The sequence below is a fragment of the Lontra canadensis genome, unplaced genomic scaffold (assembly GCF_010015895.1).
Source record: "Lontra canadensis isolate GAN:19392208 unplaced genomic scaffold, GSC_riverotter_1.0 scaffold31, whole genome shotgun sequence".
NCBI classification, from domain to species: Eukaryota; Metazoa; Chordata; class Mammalia; order Carnivora; family Mustelidae; genus Lontra; species Lontra canadensis.
In genome coordinates this window covers 11,291,743-11,309,398 of record NW_022631025.1, presented here as the reverse complement: position 1 = coordinate 11,309,398, position 17,656 = coordinate 11,291,743, and the positions used below count along the sequence as shown (strand labels likewise).

General features: G+C 38.9%; 1 protein-coding gene across 18 annotated transcripts in view; it reads left to right on the top strand.

Moving 5' to 3' along the window:
• Window positions 1-17,656, top strand: part of LOC116873011 (transient receptor potential cation channel subfamily M member 3) — a 484,792-nt gene that overhangs the window by 296,462 nt on the left and 170,674 nt on the right. For 17 of the 18 annotated variants that reach the window (XM_032866614.1, XM_032866613.1, XM_032866612.1 and 14 more), the window contains one exon: window positions 8,283-8,457. In XM_032866614.1, the coding sequence (XP_032722505.1) occupies window positions 8,283-8,457 (175 nt within the window). Of the gene's footprint in view, window positions 1-8,282; window positions 8,462-17,656 lie in introns of those variants that run through there. The other variant, XM_032866617.1, reaches the window with a different exon arrangement.

Here is a 17,656-nt window from a genome sequence, read left to right as displayed (position 1 = left end):
CCTTACATTTGAGAAGGCAGGGGATGCCTCTTGATGTGGGTTCTGAACAGAGTAGAAACGAAGAAGCCTCTAGCTTTGTCTGGACGATTTTTCTTGTAGACTTAGATCAATCACATTAAAACATTCAGCCTGCAAACAATGGCCTCAAAGAAAACACTGGCTCTTTCCTTTTATTAAAGTAATACTTGCCCCGCAGCCCCTGGGACTGGCTGGTCCCTTTTTATTGAAAGGATTCACAGAGAATGTTACTTGGATGTCCTGGTAATATGTGAACATTAATAGCAGGATATTTCAATCAGAGCTGGCTGGCCATGAGGGGATGGCTGTTTCCCATTGACTAAGTCAAAGGCCAAGTTACTTTATTAGCATATAATAGACTTGGAGCCAGTTTATGGGTTTTGTTATTTGGTGTTTACATTGTTGTCCAACCCACAGAACTCAAAAGGCTTTCCAAGCTGATCAAAGCACCAAGGAGAGGCCCAAGGTAGAAGGCATTTGGGGAGTAATGCAAAAAGTCACCAAACCCCCACTCCAGAAAGAGTCACCTACCCCAAACCAGAAAGTTTTAGCCTTTCAGATACAAGATTAAAAAAAAAAAAAAAAAAAAATTGTCTTCCTAAGCTTATTATTGGTCCGTGTGAGAGAACATTCAAAGTTTGGAAAAATATGTTTCAAATAATTTGTAGAGCATACTTTTGGTTTAAACATATGAAATGCATTTATTTTTCTTTCCTCCTCATGAATATTTACATATACTTAAAGTAGAAATCTTACATAAGCTTAATAAATATAAATAAGAATCTTTATATGTGTTTGTTTAACCATATGGCCCTCAAGTGTCAGACTCTGTTCTACGTGTTTTATAAATACTGACTAATTATAAATCTCTCTCTCCCTCTCTCTCTGTCTGTCTCTCTGTCTCTCACATACACACACCACACACCCTTTCACTCCCCTCACTCAGGTCATATAATCCCTTCTCCGCGGTACCCCCTGTCCTTTCCTTTCTTCCCACATACATTCTTCTCAGCTTGGTTAAACACCCTTCAGGATCCCACCAGAGCCACAGCTCACAGAGGCTTCACTCCCACCAGCCCACTTTATAGTTACTCACTCCAGGCCTAGGGATTTCCACTCCAATTCCAGGAAGAGAAGTGTGGCCCACTGCAGCTCTGAAATCCACCTCTAGTCCAACTGCTTTGAAAGAAGCCAAATAAGGCCAACCTTCTATGGACAGGTCAGTTCTCTGACAGGGGAGTGTGGACATGGAGGACATGACACGTGTGGTGTGGTATGCGTGCCACAGTGTACTGTGGCTGGCCTACAGGATGCCTCACTTAATCCACTCATGCACCCTCCCAGTCTGTCCTTTGCTTTCTGATGACCAGACAGAAAATCAAAGCAAGAAAATCTCCAAGAAAAGCCAGCCGGTAGGAGCTAGTCCAGCATTCCCATGAAATACCGGTAGCATGGATAACGCTTAAAATAAATGAGTTCAACAGTATTGAAAAGAGGCTGGACAAAAAGGGTTTTGCCACATTAATTTCATAGATGTTGCATTCTCTGTCCCCAGGAAAAGAAAGGCTACACCACCAGCTTTCAATCATTTATCAGTAGGAGAGGCTTTCCCATTAATTCGAACTCTGTATCTTTGGTGTCTTAACAACCACCTGTCTCCAGCCAAATTTGCTGAGATTAAATGGCAAGATAAAATACAATGTGTGTTTATCTGGCATACTGGCATTAGCTGTAAACAGGAAGGACTGTATAGGGAGGGGACCCATTACATTGAATATCAGTAAGGGAATTGCCATAGGAATTGGTGATGGCCAGAAAGGACATTTAAGAAATTCGCATTCTTTTCCCACTGCCTAATCCTAAAGGGAATTGGAAAGTTATACGTTGGGAAGTCCCAACCACCAGGAAAGACCCCAGCCATCTTTTCAGGAATTTCCTTCCCACTCAAGAACCGTAAGCATTCACAAGTGAAGCATCTTGTTGTATGTGGCTTTATTTTCGCTGCCTAAGAGTTTGTGCAGTATTTTGTATCTCCAAATGCTTTCCTAAGCATCAATTTAGGTGCAGAATTATAGTGGCAAAAAGATATAGTAATTACAATGACGCATAGCAGTGGTTCGCAGTGGGTTTGGTGTTGACCAGTTGTTATACCACCATGATTCACCAACAGATAATTAATTGGGTTTATTACTCATTTCAAGGAAGGCCAGCCACATTCCAGTTATAGTTCTGTTGTCTTGAGTAGATAGTATATCCTACCTCTAAAACATGAAGGCAATATCCAAAACATCTGCTCCACAGAAGACTGAGAAGATCTTTTCAGAAGAAGGAAAGGTGTTTTCTTATGTCATTTTCTAGAGTTTTTTCTTATGTCATTCCCTAGATATTTTCTTGGGCTCGCCCTGTTCCTTGATAGCTCAACAATTTCTAATTACGTTCCCTTTCACAAAATACAGCATGTTAAAATACTCTCTTTCTGGACTGTAATATTCTATAGTTGTCCCTAAATATTCAAGGGTTATGAATCTTCCTAATTATAAGAAGCACCTTAATAAACTTAATAAACAAGAATAGCTTTGAGTGTTGTCAGTTGAATACAAGTGATTACCAGATTTATGTCCTTTTCATAAATCTATCCACAATTTCTCTGACCATAAAAGAGATACACTAAATAGATAAGAACTTCAAGAATCTCATTTTGAACCTATCTGTTGAAAGTTGTGTATTACGCAAACTTCAGCCATTACTACTTGAGTGGGCAGCAAATTGGTGTCCGTTAAAATGAGGCAAACAGCTTACTGCTTATCTTCCCATCACTATAGTAACCACTAAGACCCTCCAAGTCCGTGCAAGGTTCTGTTTGAGAAATGCAAAATCTTGGGCAATTGCTGAGTTTTTATGGCTTCATTATGTGGTCCAAATACAGGAGATAGTGGATAGTGTTCTGTTGGTAGAGTCAACCAGTGAACCAAAGACCAGGCAATTCAAGTGAGAAGTTGGATGAAGGGGACATGTCCAATGCTTTAAAATTATATGCCAATTTTAATTACGCAACTTTAAAATTGTGAAATATAAAATATACTGGTAAAATCCTACCATATACATAATTTCAGAGCATGTGAATTCTCCATACAAACTTCCAAATCATCAAGAGTCACATAATCCCAGAGGTGGCAAGGCCAGGGGATTACGTGTGTTCATGTTATTGCTACACAATTTTAGGGGCTTGACAGAAAGACCCACCCACCACTGGCAGACTCAGTCTTGAATGCATTAAGATCTTTGGGAAGTCGTCTCTCATGGACAGTTTGAACCTTCCTTTCTACATGGTCTCTCCCTATAATAACCACCTAATCTGTGGCTTATGTCATGATGGCCTACCTAAGATCAACATTCCATACTCCATCCTCATGTAAATATGAACAATTTCCAACAGAAAATAAAATATTCCTTAGGCCCATAGGCATTTTAGATCATATATGGTGATGTTGACGTAAAACCAAAGTGTTCCTTTCCTTTGATCAAAACTATCATATTATCCAGGCATTTCACTACAACTTGTGAATGTTTTCACAAGTGTCTGAACTGATCATAGATTGCGATCTCAAGTCAGCAGCAAGAAAGGGGGTGGGGGGAGCCTTTTGGAATTTTAAGACATTCTCCTATTCCTGCTACCTCCCTTCCTCACAACACCCCACCCAGTTTTTGCTTAAGCCAAATTTGATACTTTCTGCCTTACTGGGAACCCAAGCTAAAGGACATTGCAGCCAGAACAAAATGTGACAGAAGTCCAAGAGGTTATCTTCTGCAAAGAACAGTGAACTGGGGTTCAGTTTGTAATTTGAAAGCCCTAGGTCAACCTGGAATGTTGTCAAATGTAGCTGTTAAATCCATTAACCAACCCACAGTTTCGAAGGCTGGGCTTCTAGCTACAACATTGCAAAAGCTTGAGAGTGTGGCAAGCATCTTGCCTCTTCCTGCTTAAGCAACTCCACATTACTCTAAAATTAAATTCTAATGGAAATCTTTTGGATTTCAAAGGAAAGCCTTTGGTTATAGTAGAAAACGAAAAATTATTGTGATCAACTAAGGAATTTACCTATTTTTCCCCAAAAGCACAGGAAATGTATTCACCAAAAAAAAAAAAAAAAGTCCTTGAGGGCTCTAGATAAAATGAAAAAAGTTTCCTGAATAATAGAGGTTATAGCTTTTAAAACTATAAATCTGAACAACTATTTTGTGTGTGTGTGAATGGCTAGTAGGTTTAGCTGAGCATGGTATAAATTTGGTATAAATTTATCTTCAAAGGAATTTATATTAATTTTGTTATGGGCATGAAGAAAATAGTAGCAGGCCATGTGAATCAAGCTGAATATGCAGTGGATTCCAGAAAGAAAAATGTTTTCTTTATGTCCTAAAATAGAAAATGTATTCTTCTTGGTAGTTTAGAAGCCTTTTTTTTTTTTTTTTTAAACTAAAGAGGTCATATACTATAGAGTCTAATTTTTGTATTTGTGACTATCTCTAGGGTATTTTTTTTTTTTTAAGATTTTTTTTTTCCTGACAGACAGAGATCACAAGCAGGCAGAGAAGCAGGCAGAGAGAGGAAGGGAAGCAGGCTCCCTGCTAAGCAGAGAGCCCGATGTGGGGCTCGACCTCAGGACCCTGAGATCATGACCCGAGCCGAAGGCAGAGGCTTTAACCCACTGAGCCACCCAGGTGCCCCTCTAGGGTATTTTTAATATCCTGTGTCCAAAATGTAACTTGGAAACTTAAGTGTGAATAGAAGAAATAAAGAAAAATGAGAGAGAGAACGAAGAGAAGGGTGATGTCCTACAGACAGTGTGTTTGCTGTGGAAGTGTAGCCCGTCAGTGTACGTGAACAGCAACAGTGTGACAGAGTTCCCTTGGGCATAGAGTTTCACTTGAAAACCCATTCCAGATCATCTCTCACAGGGCTTCACAGAATAATGTGCTTAATTTAGGGTGGAGTTTTATAAGGGTCCACTCACAGGTTTTTCATGAGTCACTCTCAAAGATCCGTATACCCTTGAAATTGCATAGACACACTTTTTTGACTATCCCTATGTGTGTTTATTTTTCTGGAGAAAAGAGTCACTAGCCTTCATCAGAGTCACAAAAGTATTCAAAGACCCTTGTCTCCAAAAAAATGGGCTAAGGACCACTGCTTTTGTGCATTACTGATTATTTGATGTCATTTTCTTTTCTCAGAAACAAAGGCGGTGTGTGTGTGTGTGTGTGTGTGTGTGTGTGTGTGTGTGTGTGTGTGTTTCCTGACAGAAAGACTTAATGTTACCATATTCTGGTAGTTTACATAAAGCATGAAATTTTTAGATATAGCCTCTTTCTCTACCTCCCATAACTAAGAAATTCAAGAGTACTTTACTTTAGACTATAAGAGCTTTTGTTGTCTATGGAACAAATTTCCATGTATTATCACTGTAGGAAATGGAAGAGAATTTGGAGGCCAGATATAATCAGAACTGTTGAAAAAGGAGATGATATCTTGATACTTCATCTAATTTTTAGCACTGGATATATAATACCATGGAAATAATATAAATTAATATAGTTTTTCTCATCCTTGTGATTGATAATGGCTTCATTCCAAATATAGGAAATTTGATCATCTTAAATGTGTCTGTGTTTCTATGGGTTACAACAATTTGATAAAAATACTGATATGAAGTCATTTGACAGTTTATTGCTCTCAAGTCACCCTATGAAAATTGATCCTTTGGAGGGGATCCTATGTATCCCCTCAAAGGGAAGAGAAGTTTCCAGCTATCTTGCTGTTGTCTGGTAGGTTGTAAATGACTGGAAATTCTAGAAGGCTCATTCTAAGACTTCGTTCTCCATGAGAACATTGAGTGGATCACAATTGGTTTGTAAGTCGGAGTAAAGATTCCACCGACAGAATCAATGCCCAAGATCAGAATTTGGCAAATGCCTCTCTTGGAAGATCCTAGTCTAAATATATCATTTGGTATAAAACAGCTAGAATGGCATATTACTGTTCCTTGATATGAAGCCCTACAATACATGTACTAACCCAAGGAAAAGGGAAAAATTAGATATCATAGTTCTTTGGGAAATGCCTCATAAAAATTTTAAATATTGGAAAAGAGACCCTTTTCTAACATGTATGAAAATACAAATCCATGTAGGGATGGGTATTTCCTATGTCAGCAAATTCTCTTCGTAAACAAGTGTGCTGTATTAACATTTCAAGTTAGCCCTTGATTTTCAAAGAGCCTTTCAACAGTTACTTACTTAATCCTCAGGATCACCAGTGGGAAAAACATCTCCTTCATGGACATGTAAATGGAGTTTTGTTTTTTTTTTAAAGATTTTTATTTATTTATTTGACAGACAGAGATCACAAGTAGGCAGAGAAGCAGGCAGAGAGAGAGAAAGATGGGGGAAGCAGGCTCCCCGCTGAGCAGAGAGCTCCATGCAGGGCTCAATCCCAGGACCCTGAGATCATGACCTGAGCCGAAGACAGAGGCTTTAACCCACTGAGCCACCCAGGTGCCCCCATAAATGGAGTTTTAAAGGGATATTTTGTCTGAATCATTAATGGCCTTTGAGCCCAAGGGGAGCCGCACTGACCTTTTGCTTCCTGCTTCCCGCTTCCCTCCCCTTGGACCTAAAGGAGGAATTTTCAAACATTCTCCATCCACAGGAACATCCAGTGACACATGGGTCATCCGTCTCCTGTAATTCCCTCTGGAGTACAAAAAGAAATCTTGGGACCCACAATCATCATTTTCTTACATTTTTAATATGTTGATTTAAAAATAGCACCCATTTTTGAGTAACTGACATTGTGGACCATTCCTTTAAGATGAAAATCAAACCATGAAAAACACTGACTTAGTGAAGAGAAGTCCCCAGGATACTGATAATACTGTAGAAGTGTAATAGGTCACCCACGTCAAACACAATCCCTTCTTAATGGAGCAAGAAATACTATTATTTCTCACAGGGCAGCAGTTTCTGGATAAAAGAAGGGGGGAAACAACCCACAACAGGAAGGGGAAAGGGAAAAACTGAGATGACTAAAGGCTTTTTTTTTAGTTCGTATTTACAGAAGTGGTACAGAATCTTGATTATTTCTTTTTTAAGATAGCTTCTCTGTATAACACCATCTCATTTTTTTTTTTTAACCATCTCATTTTTATGGTACTGCTCAATTCCTTAACTATTCTGGGAAGGTGAAGAGTGAGAAAATGCTATGTGATACCAAAATGAGCAAAAGAAGTAGTTCGATGAACCGTAATGACACTTGGAGAGGTCACTTGAAAATGAACTTCATTTCTTTTTCATCGTCGTCTCTCATGGACATTCGTTTTTAATACTCGTCTTTAATATGTTGGGTTGAACCCTATGTGACTGCTGATGTTAGGGCAAGTTTTACATCTTTGAGCTCATCATGAATCGCTGAAATACTTTAGAAAAGGTCTGGGACACCCCAGAATTCAACAGCTGAATTCAACACCTGTTTCCGGACCGCCCACCATGTGCCTAGTGCCTTGCTCAGTGGTGAGGACACAGTAATGGCAGGAGGCAGATGGCAGATGCCATGTCTCCCGGATTCTTTATCATGACTACTATGCTGTTAAGAACCCATAATCCAGAAGATCATTTATGGTCAGATGTACATAGACCCCCCCCAATGTAGCCAGTAGTTGACTCGACAAGTGTAAATATGTCCCCAGTTGATTTTTATAATCTTTAATAAAGGGAACCTTTCAGGTGTTTTCTTAGCACTGTGATGACATCAGGGATCTGACCTGTTTTAAATTCCCATTTTCCACGTAAGAAACTGAACCACTGGGTACATAGGAGACTTGCTCAAGGTCACATTTAGCTTCCAGTCTTCCGGTTGCTGGCTCAGGACTTCATCTACTAACCTTCCTTCCTCTCCCTCCTCACCCTGTGCACACACACCCCACCCCCAGAAAGTAGGGTGGTGGGTGCCTTCACCAGCCCCAGCACCCCGGGAGCTCTGTCCGGGGAGAGGGCAAAGTCAGATAGACTCTGTGGTGGGAAGATTCTGCAAAAGGATTTTCTGTACAATTTTTGCTCCGTATTTTTTCCCTTCATATGTTGTTATCTCCCCCGTGCTCAGTAATTTTAGTTTGTGCTTTTTGTTTCCCTTTTTTGTTTCTTTGGTTTGCTGGCTTTGTGTTCTTTTCTCTTTTTTTTTTTTTTCCTTTTCTTTTCCTTTTTTAATGCAGGAATCGGTCAAGGTGTTCCAGTGGTGGCGCTCATTGTGGAAGGAGGACCCAATGTGATCTCAATTGTCTTGGAGTACCTTCGAGACACCCCTCCTGTGCCTGTTGTTGTCTGTGATGGGAGTGGACGGGCATCTGACATCCTGGCATTTGGGCATAAATATTCAGAAGAAGGCGGGTAGGTAATTTACCAGGCCCTATAAGAGACCTTTGAGTACAAAGCCTGTGTTCAAAGCTCTGAAAGATGGTATCCTCGATGGAGATGTTTGGTCTGGGAAGGTGGTAGGGAAGATATTCTAGATGTCCTATGAAGTGAGAAATTCCATGAAAACCCCACTAGACCAGACTAATGAGGAAGAAAAAAAGGGAAAGAGGGGTCATAGCATGTCTCTTCTCTTCATTTCTTCTCTCTTCTGCTCTTCCCACTATGGAGAAGCAGGGACTGGGTTTGAACACATAAAGGACAGCTAATCCAGACCCTATGGTTCATGCAAGAACCTTGGGAGAAGCTGGGATGTGTAGCTTTCAGGTTCAGCCTCCAAATACCAGCTTCACCAAACCGCTGCATATTTACAAAGGCCAGAGGTTTACCAAAATTTTGGGTGGCCTGTGCTGTCAAATCCTTCTAGATCGCCTCAAAAAGCAGAGCCTCTAACCACTCTGGTCCTCTGTACGTCCTTCCTGGCCTCCTGCCCATGCACTTTCCTTGGTCTATCTGTCCCCTGTTGGTATTTTCAACAGTCCAAAGCCCCAGCCCCAAGAAGGACCTCCCTTCCCGCCTTCCCTACCAATCTGAGGTCCCACCCAGGGAGTGGTAAAAATCCAAGCACTTGCGTATTATTGATCAAAGTAGCTCATCCTGAGGTGTGAATAAGTTTTAAGGAAGAAAACTCAGGAGGAGTCATTTAATTTATTTATTTTTATTTATTTTTTGATTTTTTTAAATTTTTTAATTTTTTTATAAACATATAATGTATTATTAGCCCCAGGGGTACAGGTCTGTGAATCGCCAGGTTTACACACTTCACAGCACTCACCATTGTGTTTTTTTTTTAAGTTCTTATTGATTTACATAATCTTGTACCCAGAATGGGGTTCAAGCTCACAACCCCAAGATTAAGAGTTACATGCTCTTCTGACAGAGGCAGCCAGGCAGCCAGGCACCCCGCTCATTGAATTTTTAAATATGGAAGTTTCTCACCTAATCAGTTCTCCTAACCCATGAACCTGGTGGGAGAAAGGAGCCCCAGAGGAGATGGGATCTTTTATTTATCCCTTTTACAAACATACACAAAGTGCCCACTGGGCACCACACACGCAGATAGGGAAAAGCATAACAACTCTTCCTAGCCTCCGAGAGCTCCTAGGAAGTCTAATAGGTAGACAAGCGTGTAATGATAATAGTGAGTGACTGGTGAACCTGCCCAGTACGGGACACTCCATGCCCCGCCGTCCGCCAGGTGGCCATTCACAAAGCACCCTGTCCTGGCAAGTGTACAGACCTGAATCCAGGAGAGTCACGGGCCCTCCAGCTAACAAGGCATACAGGGACAGTGATTTCAGGCCCCCTTAAAGCTTTCAATATGAAAAACACAAAAACAAAAGCCAATATTCATAAGCATGAAATTGGAGTTTGCTTCCTGGCAAATTGATACTACTTTTCGGTTCTCTTTTCATCGTAAATATTGGTCCCTTCTCTAGCTAAAAAACTCAAAAGAACCCTAGCCCGAAAGCCTCCATGTGGTTTAAGAGCCAGAGCTCAGGATCCTCAACTGTGCTTTGATTTTATTAAAAATTTAGCCATAGTGCTCAGTGATTTATATACAGCAACGCGTTCCTTTCGCAAACATACCAGAATTTACACAATTTTTAGCTTTGGCTTCCTTTCTGCCTTCCCAGTGCTTGTAATCACCGTACAGTGTTTCCACAAAGTAGAAACGAGGCTGCGTTGAGAATGCACATTTCCTTTTCAGAAAATTCATGGAGAAGTGAGCTATGGATCTCAGCATTTCAGGTCTTCTAGGTCTGTGCGCAGTGAAGGTCTGGGTCCAGGGCCTCCTTTTTGTCCTATTATGGGTTGTATACTTTGAAAATGTTACAGTTTTTTGCTCAGTTGCTCTTCCTGATTCTGTTTGGTATGTAGGGAAATGGTACATGCCTTAGAGCTTGGGCGGGAGGGACAGAACTGGGGGGGACGGATGCACAGAGCAGTTATGTGCTTGCCCACGATCCCAGTTCAGGACTCTTCCCGGTCTAATACAAAAATTCACTGAAATGGATTTTGTGGCATCTGCCTTCATGTTTCTTATGTAGTACTTCAGTGGTCCTGTTGTTTGGCTGTAGGTGCATTTAAGTTCCCTTTAGCGTCCCCTTTGCATTGTAATTTCGTATTTTTTTATATTATTCTATGAGTCCCAAAAGATAAAATCAGTGCATCCCTGGCTGTAAACCAGTGTCCAAGCTGACCAGTGCGGGTTCCTCTCCCCGCCCCCGACTTTCCTTAAAAAAAAAAAAAAATTAGGTTTTTACCTAAATTCCAGTTAACACATAGTATAATATTAGTGTCAGGCATCATATAGATAGATTTTTTTCCTTCCCCTGACCCAGACCCAAATAAGAGTCAGAATACCGTGGCCTTTTAACTTTAATTGGCAATTCTAGTTTTAAAGCCAAAGTTTAGTTTTAGCTCTGTTTTTTTTATGACCAGTGTGCAAAAGTGTCGTCTATGTGGGATGTGTGCAAACATATAAACCAAGTGGATCATCAAAGAATTAACGTGAAGATAGAGAATTAAGATCTAATTTCTAACCTTGGGAATTATTAAAATTAAAACTTAAAAAATTTTAAGAAACACTTAGAAACAGTTATTAAGAAAATACAAACTTAAAGAGAAACTTTATATTTGCCAACCCAAATATACAAGTCTGCATTTATTTACTTTATAGGCTGTTACAGTAGAAGTATGCTTTTGCTCCAGGAAAGCAGTTACAAATTTATCCTGATCAAATGAATTCGTGACGTTGCTCTATGTCATTTGAATAACTGCCAGAATTAATCATGTTTATTTCACTTGAATAAGAAGTTGTCTAGCCACACATGTGTAGCTGATTTAAAAAAGCACTTCCAAGGAAAAGTATTTTACAGGAGTGTGTTTTCTTTATGCTGAAAACAAAACAAAACAAAACAAAAAACAAACAAAAATGAGCCCATCTCCAACTTCATTCACCAAAAATTTCTTTTTTGATTCCCAAAAAGTCCAACAGAGTTGGGATATATTTCACTACAAATAAATATAAATGTGTAACTATATGTTCAAATAGACAAACATATATAAATAAATGGGTATAATTGTACATATAAAATTGATTATAGAAAACACCTTGTTTACTAAACCTGAATCAGAGTTTGGAGTCATTGATTTTTGCTTTTTGGGTTTTTTTTTTTTTTTTGGTTATTCAAATATGCTTTAAAATGTTTCAAACTCATTTACAAATGGTTAGATAAATAATACAGGTCCAAAGACTGGTAAATGTATATATTCAACTCTAAAGCTTTTCATTTTATAATCTTAAAGAAGTGAATGAAATTTATATACCTTCTGGTTTAACTTTTGTGAACTTGCTATTTTGCCTTTAAATTCCCCGTTATTAACCATCTTCCAAGAATATGAATTTGAAATGGCATCACTTTGGAAGCAAATTATAATTGGCAAAACTAATTAACTTTTGTAGATGAGATTACTGGTGATAGAGGAAGACAGGCTCTATCTATTCCCAGGCAAATGGCTCTCTGCTCTATGGCACAAGCTCCCCCCAAAATGGCCAAATTCTCTTTTTCCCTTATTGTCCTACTAGATTTTCTATTTCTCATCTGTCATAGTTTAAAATGAGTCACAGATCCCTTTCCCTAACTAATTTCATTCCTTAAAAATCTTACCAATTTTTTTTTTTTCTGAATCATGAATGACTAAACACTGCAAACAGAAACAGATTAATGCCACCCAGGAGCATTAGATTGGATTACCTACATTTTCTTTTCTTTTTTTCTTTTTAAAAGATTTTATTTATTCATTTGACAGAGACAGCAAGAGAGGGAACACAAGCAGGGGGAGTGAGAGAGGGAGAAGCAGGCTTCTGCTGAGCAGGGAGCCTGATGTAGGGCTCTATCTCAGGGTCCTGGGATCGTGACCTGAGCTGAAGGCAGACACTTAGCAACTGAGCCACCCAGGCACCAATGACCTACATTTTCAAATACTAAGATTCAGTACTAAGATTCCACTTTTTGCTGCTGACCAAGGAAGCCGACCAACATCACGCATTGTCAGGAACACCTTTCAGGGGATAGGTGCCTGCAGCTGAAGTCAGAGGTTGCTTGAAAATTCGTAATCTAAGTTTCAGATTGCAGAGAAACATGGTCTAGCTCATTTATCAGTCAGTGAGAACGAGTCATCGTGAAAAAGGCATCTGAATGCATGCGAATTCTGAGATGATGTTCCTCATTCCTCTGTGTTTTATCGCCAATCCTTACATTTATTTTGGTGTCTTTTTCCCATAAGTAATTATATGGATTTAGCATTTTTAGAGCGCCTAGGATAAGAAGCAGGACCTGTGATAGCAGAAAGCCTTACAGATCTTAATTAGTCTCTGGATAACTTTTGGGAAGTTACCAGTGGGACAGACACCAGGACTCTTCCCATTGTTCTGTGTCAGTGGAATTTGTAGTAGATATGGTGGAGAAACACTGAGGAATGGCCTTCTCTTGAGGACAGGAATAAATTTTAAAAAAATCAAATGAATCAAATAAAAATTCTGATCTTCCCTGTTTTAAGGGAGCTTAATAAAGGTCCCTTTATTTTTTTGATTAGCTGAGCTGAAGGCATAAATGGAAGGCAAAGTGGAAATGAATAAGGAAAAATAGGTTGCATGGCTTCCCATTTTATCTCTGTCCTAGCACAGATGTAACAAAAGTTTGTTTCTCTCCAAAATTAGGAGGAAGTTGCCAGAAAACTAGCCATTTTAGAAATCCAGGTGTGGTCTGTATCCCTAGGGCATATCACTCTGTGCGATGGTTACTAATGCTTTCTTCTGCTGCTTGAGATTTCCCTCTAAGGCTGAAGGCTGTCACAGCCCTATCATTTGTCTCTATGAGATCTGCTGAAAGGAGGTAATTGATCTCGGTGGTTTGTATCCCAGTTTGATTTAGACATAATTGGAATGTCAAGTGAGAAAGAAGGAAACAAATACCAAGCATGCTCACTTCAAGTGTCCATTTCAGTTTCCATTAAGTTCATCTTACCTTGTCTCTTTTCTAGAATTTTCTCTAAGAGATTAGCCTGTCAAAACTTGAGTCTGTTTTGTAACTTTCCGAGAAGGAAGGAAAGAAAGTTGGAAACATGTTGTACAAACAAAGGATATTGGGGGCTTTATTTATAAAAAGCGTTGTTTTTGTAAACGTTTCTGAGTTAACATTAATGCATAGGACTGCTAGAGAATGAGCAAGACATGGTCCTGTCAGAGATTCTAGAATGGAGATTAAAACATAGGCATAAATACAGATAACTAGAAGGTCACATGTGCTGTGATAAATGTACAAAGTGTTCCAAGAGCCCAGAGGACAAAGTACTTGAGTGTGGCATTCCTCCCCAAAATCTATTCAGTAGAACAGCCTACGTTAATTACACACAAAATGGCAATATAATGACTCTGTTGCTCCTGTTCTCCTTTTTCCATTAAAAACTGGATCCAAACTGAGGATCAGCCTGATTGACCAAGAAAAAGCTAACACTTGACCCTCTTTTATGTAGCTCAACACAAAACAAAGAATCAGTCTGCATGGTATTGAAGGAAAGTCAATAAAAGGAATAATTTTATGAGATAGTGTGTTTGGAGGTCTGTGTACATATTATTACATTGAATTTATATATACTCAAATTTATATATCTTTAAATATGTTACATAGGATATGAGATATGTTAATTATATATTTCTATAACTATAAACAAATATATTAATATATAATATATTTACATATTATAAATATAATTTAAATCTATTTACATGCCAATATTCTGTTTTTATATTTATATTTATTACATATTATCATATTAATATATTTTATATTATATATTTATATATGGAATTTCTATATTTCAATTTAAATGACAAATTAATAAAATTAATTATATGTATAATTAGTATGTGTGTGTATATATATACACACACATACACTAATGCCTATAATTATTAAATTGCAATTTTCCAATTTTTACATTGCAATTTTTCCCTCCATGAAATATATTACAGATATTGCTGTATAGATACCTGTGTCATTGTCTCCCCAGTTCCAGAAGGCTGGAGTAGATTCATTTATTAAAAATAAAATATGGTTACTTGATCCATCCATGCTGTGTCAACATGGAGAGGATGAAGCATTGACTTTAAAACAATTACCTAGCATTCATGGAAGAAAGTACTAGTGAGGGGAGAAGTTTTACTGATCTCAGTTGGTCAGTCAGTTCTCCTATTGATTAAATTTGCTTTAGAATTGCTCAGCTCCAAGCTGGTAAACTGTGGCCTTGAATATAAACAGCAGACAGAAGAAAGAAGAAAAAAAAACAAAACAAAACAAAAAAAAAACCACAGAGCTGAGTAATCCATTATGATAAACCAATCCTTTTCAGAGAACCACTGCCCATGACTTTTAGACAGCCCATCAATGCCAAGTGAAGATTTCAAAGGATGGATTAACTGTGTTCCTCTGAGATTTGGTTAGCTAACTTCTTGACCACTTATTACACAGAAGACATTGAAAATAGGCATAATAATCCTGATTCAGTGTGCCTGGGCTGGGTTGCAGGAAACTGTCCTTGAAACCAAAATCCCAGTGATGCTGGGGCACCTGGGGGCTCAGTCAGTTAAGCATCTACTCTTGACTTCAGCCCAGGTCATGATCTCAGGGTCTTGGGATTGAGCCCTACGTAGAGCTCCATGCTCAGCAGGAAGTCTATTTGAGATTCTCTCTCTCCCTCTTCCTCTTCCCCTTCCCCTACTTGTTGGCTTGTTCTCTCTAAAAAATAAATCTTTAAAAAAAAAAAAAAAATCCCAGTGATTCCAACCATAGTGGTCCATGGACCACACTTGCAGAAACTCTTAAATGTATATGAATGAGCTTTGTCTTCATATTTCCCTGATGTTTTCAGAAAGAGCTTCATCACTTTCTACATGTCATGTATGTACTCTGCACACCAGCCATTGCTCTGTTACCACAAGCACTTTGTACCCACTGCCAACTTTTGTTTCTGGAACCCAGCTGACTTGAAAAGTTTATTTAGCAAGGATCACCTCATTTATTTCTTGATCACAGCTGGTTTTGGTTCCAAACATCTGTTAGACTTGAAAATCTCTCCCTTGAAGAGAAAGCTTTGCCACAGAAATGCTTGGTTTGACAGGACTGGTAGATTGCTCTTTTCATATTTACATGGACTTCTTAAGGGCATTCAGTTCATTTCCTCCTTTCTTTTGAAAATGCTTCTCTGACTAGGTCAGAATGGATGACCAATTTCAAAAGAGAAAAGAAGAGAATGAGAAACGTAAAGGTATTTAGACCCAAAATGGTGCTAGTTGTGAAGCACAGCTTTCTCTGGGGTGGAAGATGCCACAGAGAGTCATCAAGGCCACTATGTTCAGCATTAGAAGGGCCTGGCTCATTTACCTTAGACTTCATAATTGCAGGGGACAACCCTTTAAGAGTCCCAATTTTCCACATGCCTGTAGCATTGATCTTCACTTTTTAAAAGCCCTTGGGTCCCTTCTCATATGGAACCTCAGAAGTACAATATATAATGAAAATACAGAAAGGGAAATTAGACAATCAATTCCATTTACTATAGCACCAAGAACCATAAGATACCTGGGAATAAACCTAACCTAAGAGGTAAAGGCTCTGTACTCAAGGAACTACAGAACACTCATGAAAGAAATTGAAGAAGACACAAAAAAGATGGAAAAGCATTCCATGCTCATGGATCGGAAGAATAAACGTTGTTAAAATGTCTATACTGCCTAGAGCAATCTATACATTCAGTACCATCCCGATCAAAATTCCACCGACATTCTTCAAATAGCTGGAGCAAACAATCCTAAAATTCGTGTGGAACCAGAAGAGACCCTGAATTGCTAAGGAAATGTTGAAAAAGAAAAACAAGACTAGAGGCATCATGCTGCCTGATTTCAAGCTTTACTACAAAGCTGTGATCACCAAGACAGCATGGTATGGCTCAAAAACAGACACACAGACCAGTGGAACAGAGTGGACAGTCCAGATATGGACCTGCAACTCTCTGGTCCACTAATCTTCGACAAAGCAGGAAAAAATATACAGTAGAAAAAAGACAGTCTCTTCAATAAATGGTGCTGGGAAAATTGAACAGCTATGTATAGAAGAATGAAATTCGACCATTCTCTTAAACCATACACAAAGATAAACTTGAAACAGATTAAAGACCTCAACATGAGGCAGGAATCTATCAAAATCCTAGAAGAGAACATAGGCAGTAACCTCTTTGACATCAGCCACAGCAACTTCTTTCAAAACATGTCTCCAAAGGCAAAGGGAACAAAGCGAAAATGAACTTTTGGGACTTCATCAAGATCAAGAGCTTCTGCACAGCAAAGGAAACAGTCAATTAAACAAAGAAGCTAACCACAGAATGGGAGAAGATATTCGCAAATGACACTACAGACAAAAGGCTGATATCCAAGATCTATAAAGAACTCCTCAAACTCAACACACACAAAAAATGGGCAGAAGACATGAACAGACACTTCTCCAAAGAAGACATACAAATGACTAGCAGACACATGAAAAAGTGTTCATCATCATTAGCCATCAGGGAGATTTGAATCAAAACCACATTGAGATACCACCTTACACCAGTTAGAATGGTCAAAATCAACAAGACAGTAAACAACAAGTGTTAGAGAAGATGTGGAGAAAGGGGAACCCTCTTACACTGTTGGTGGGAATGCAAATTGTTGCAGCCACTTTGGAAAACAGTGTGGAGATTCCTTAAGAAATTAAAAATAGAGCTTCCCTATGACCCTGCAATTGCACTACTGGGTATTTACCCTAAAGATACAGATATAGTGAAAAGAAGGGCCATCTTACCCCAATGTTCATAGCAGCAATGGCCATAGTCGCTAAACTGTGAAAAGAACCAAGATACCCTTCGACAGATAAATGGATAAAGAAGATGTGGTCCATATATACAATGGAATATTATGCCTCCATTAGAAAGGATGAATACCCAGCTTTTGTATCAACATGGACAGGACTGGAGGAGAGTATACTGAGTGAAATAAGTCAAGCAGAGATAGTCA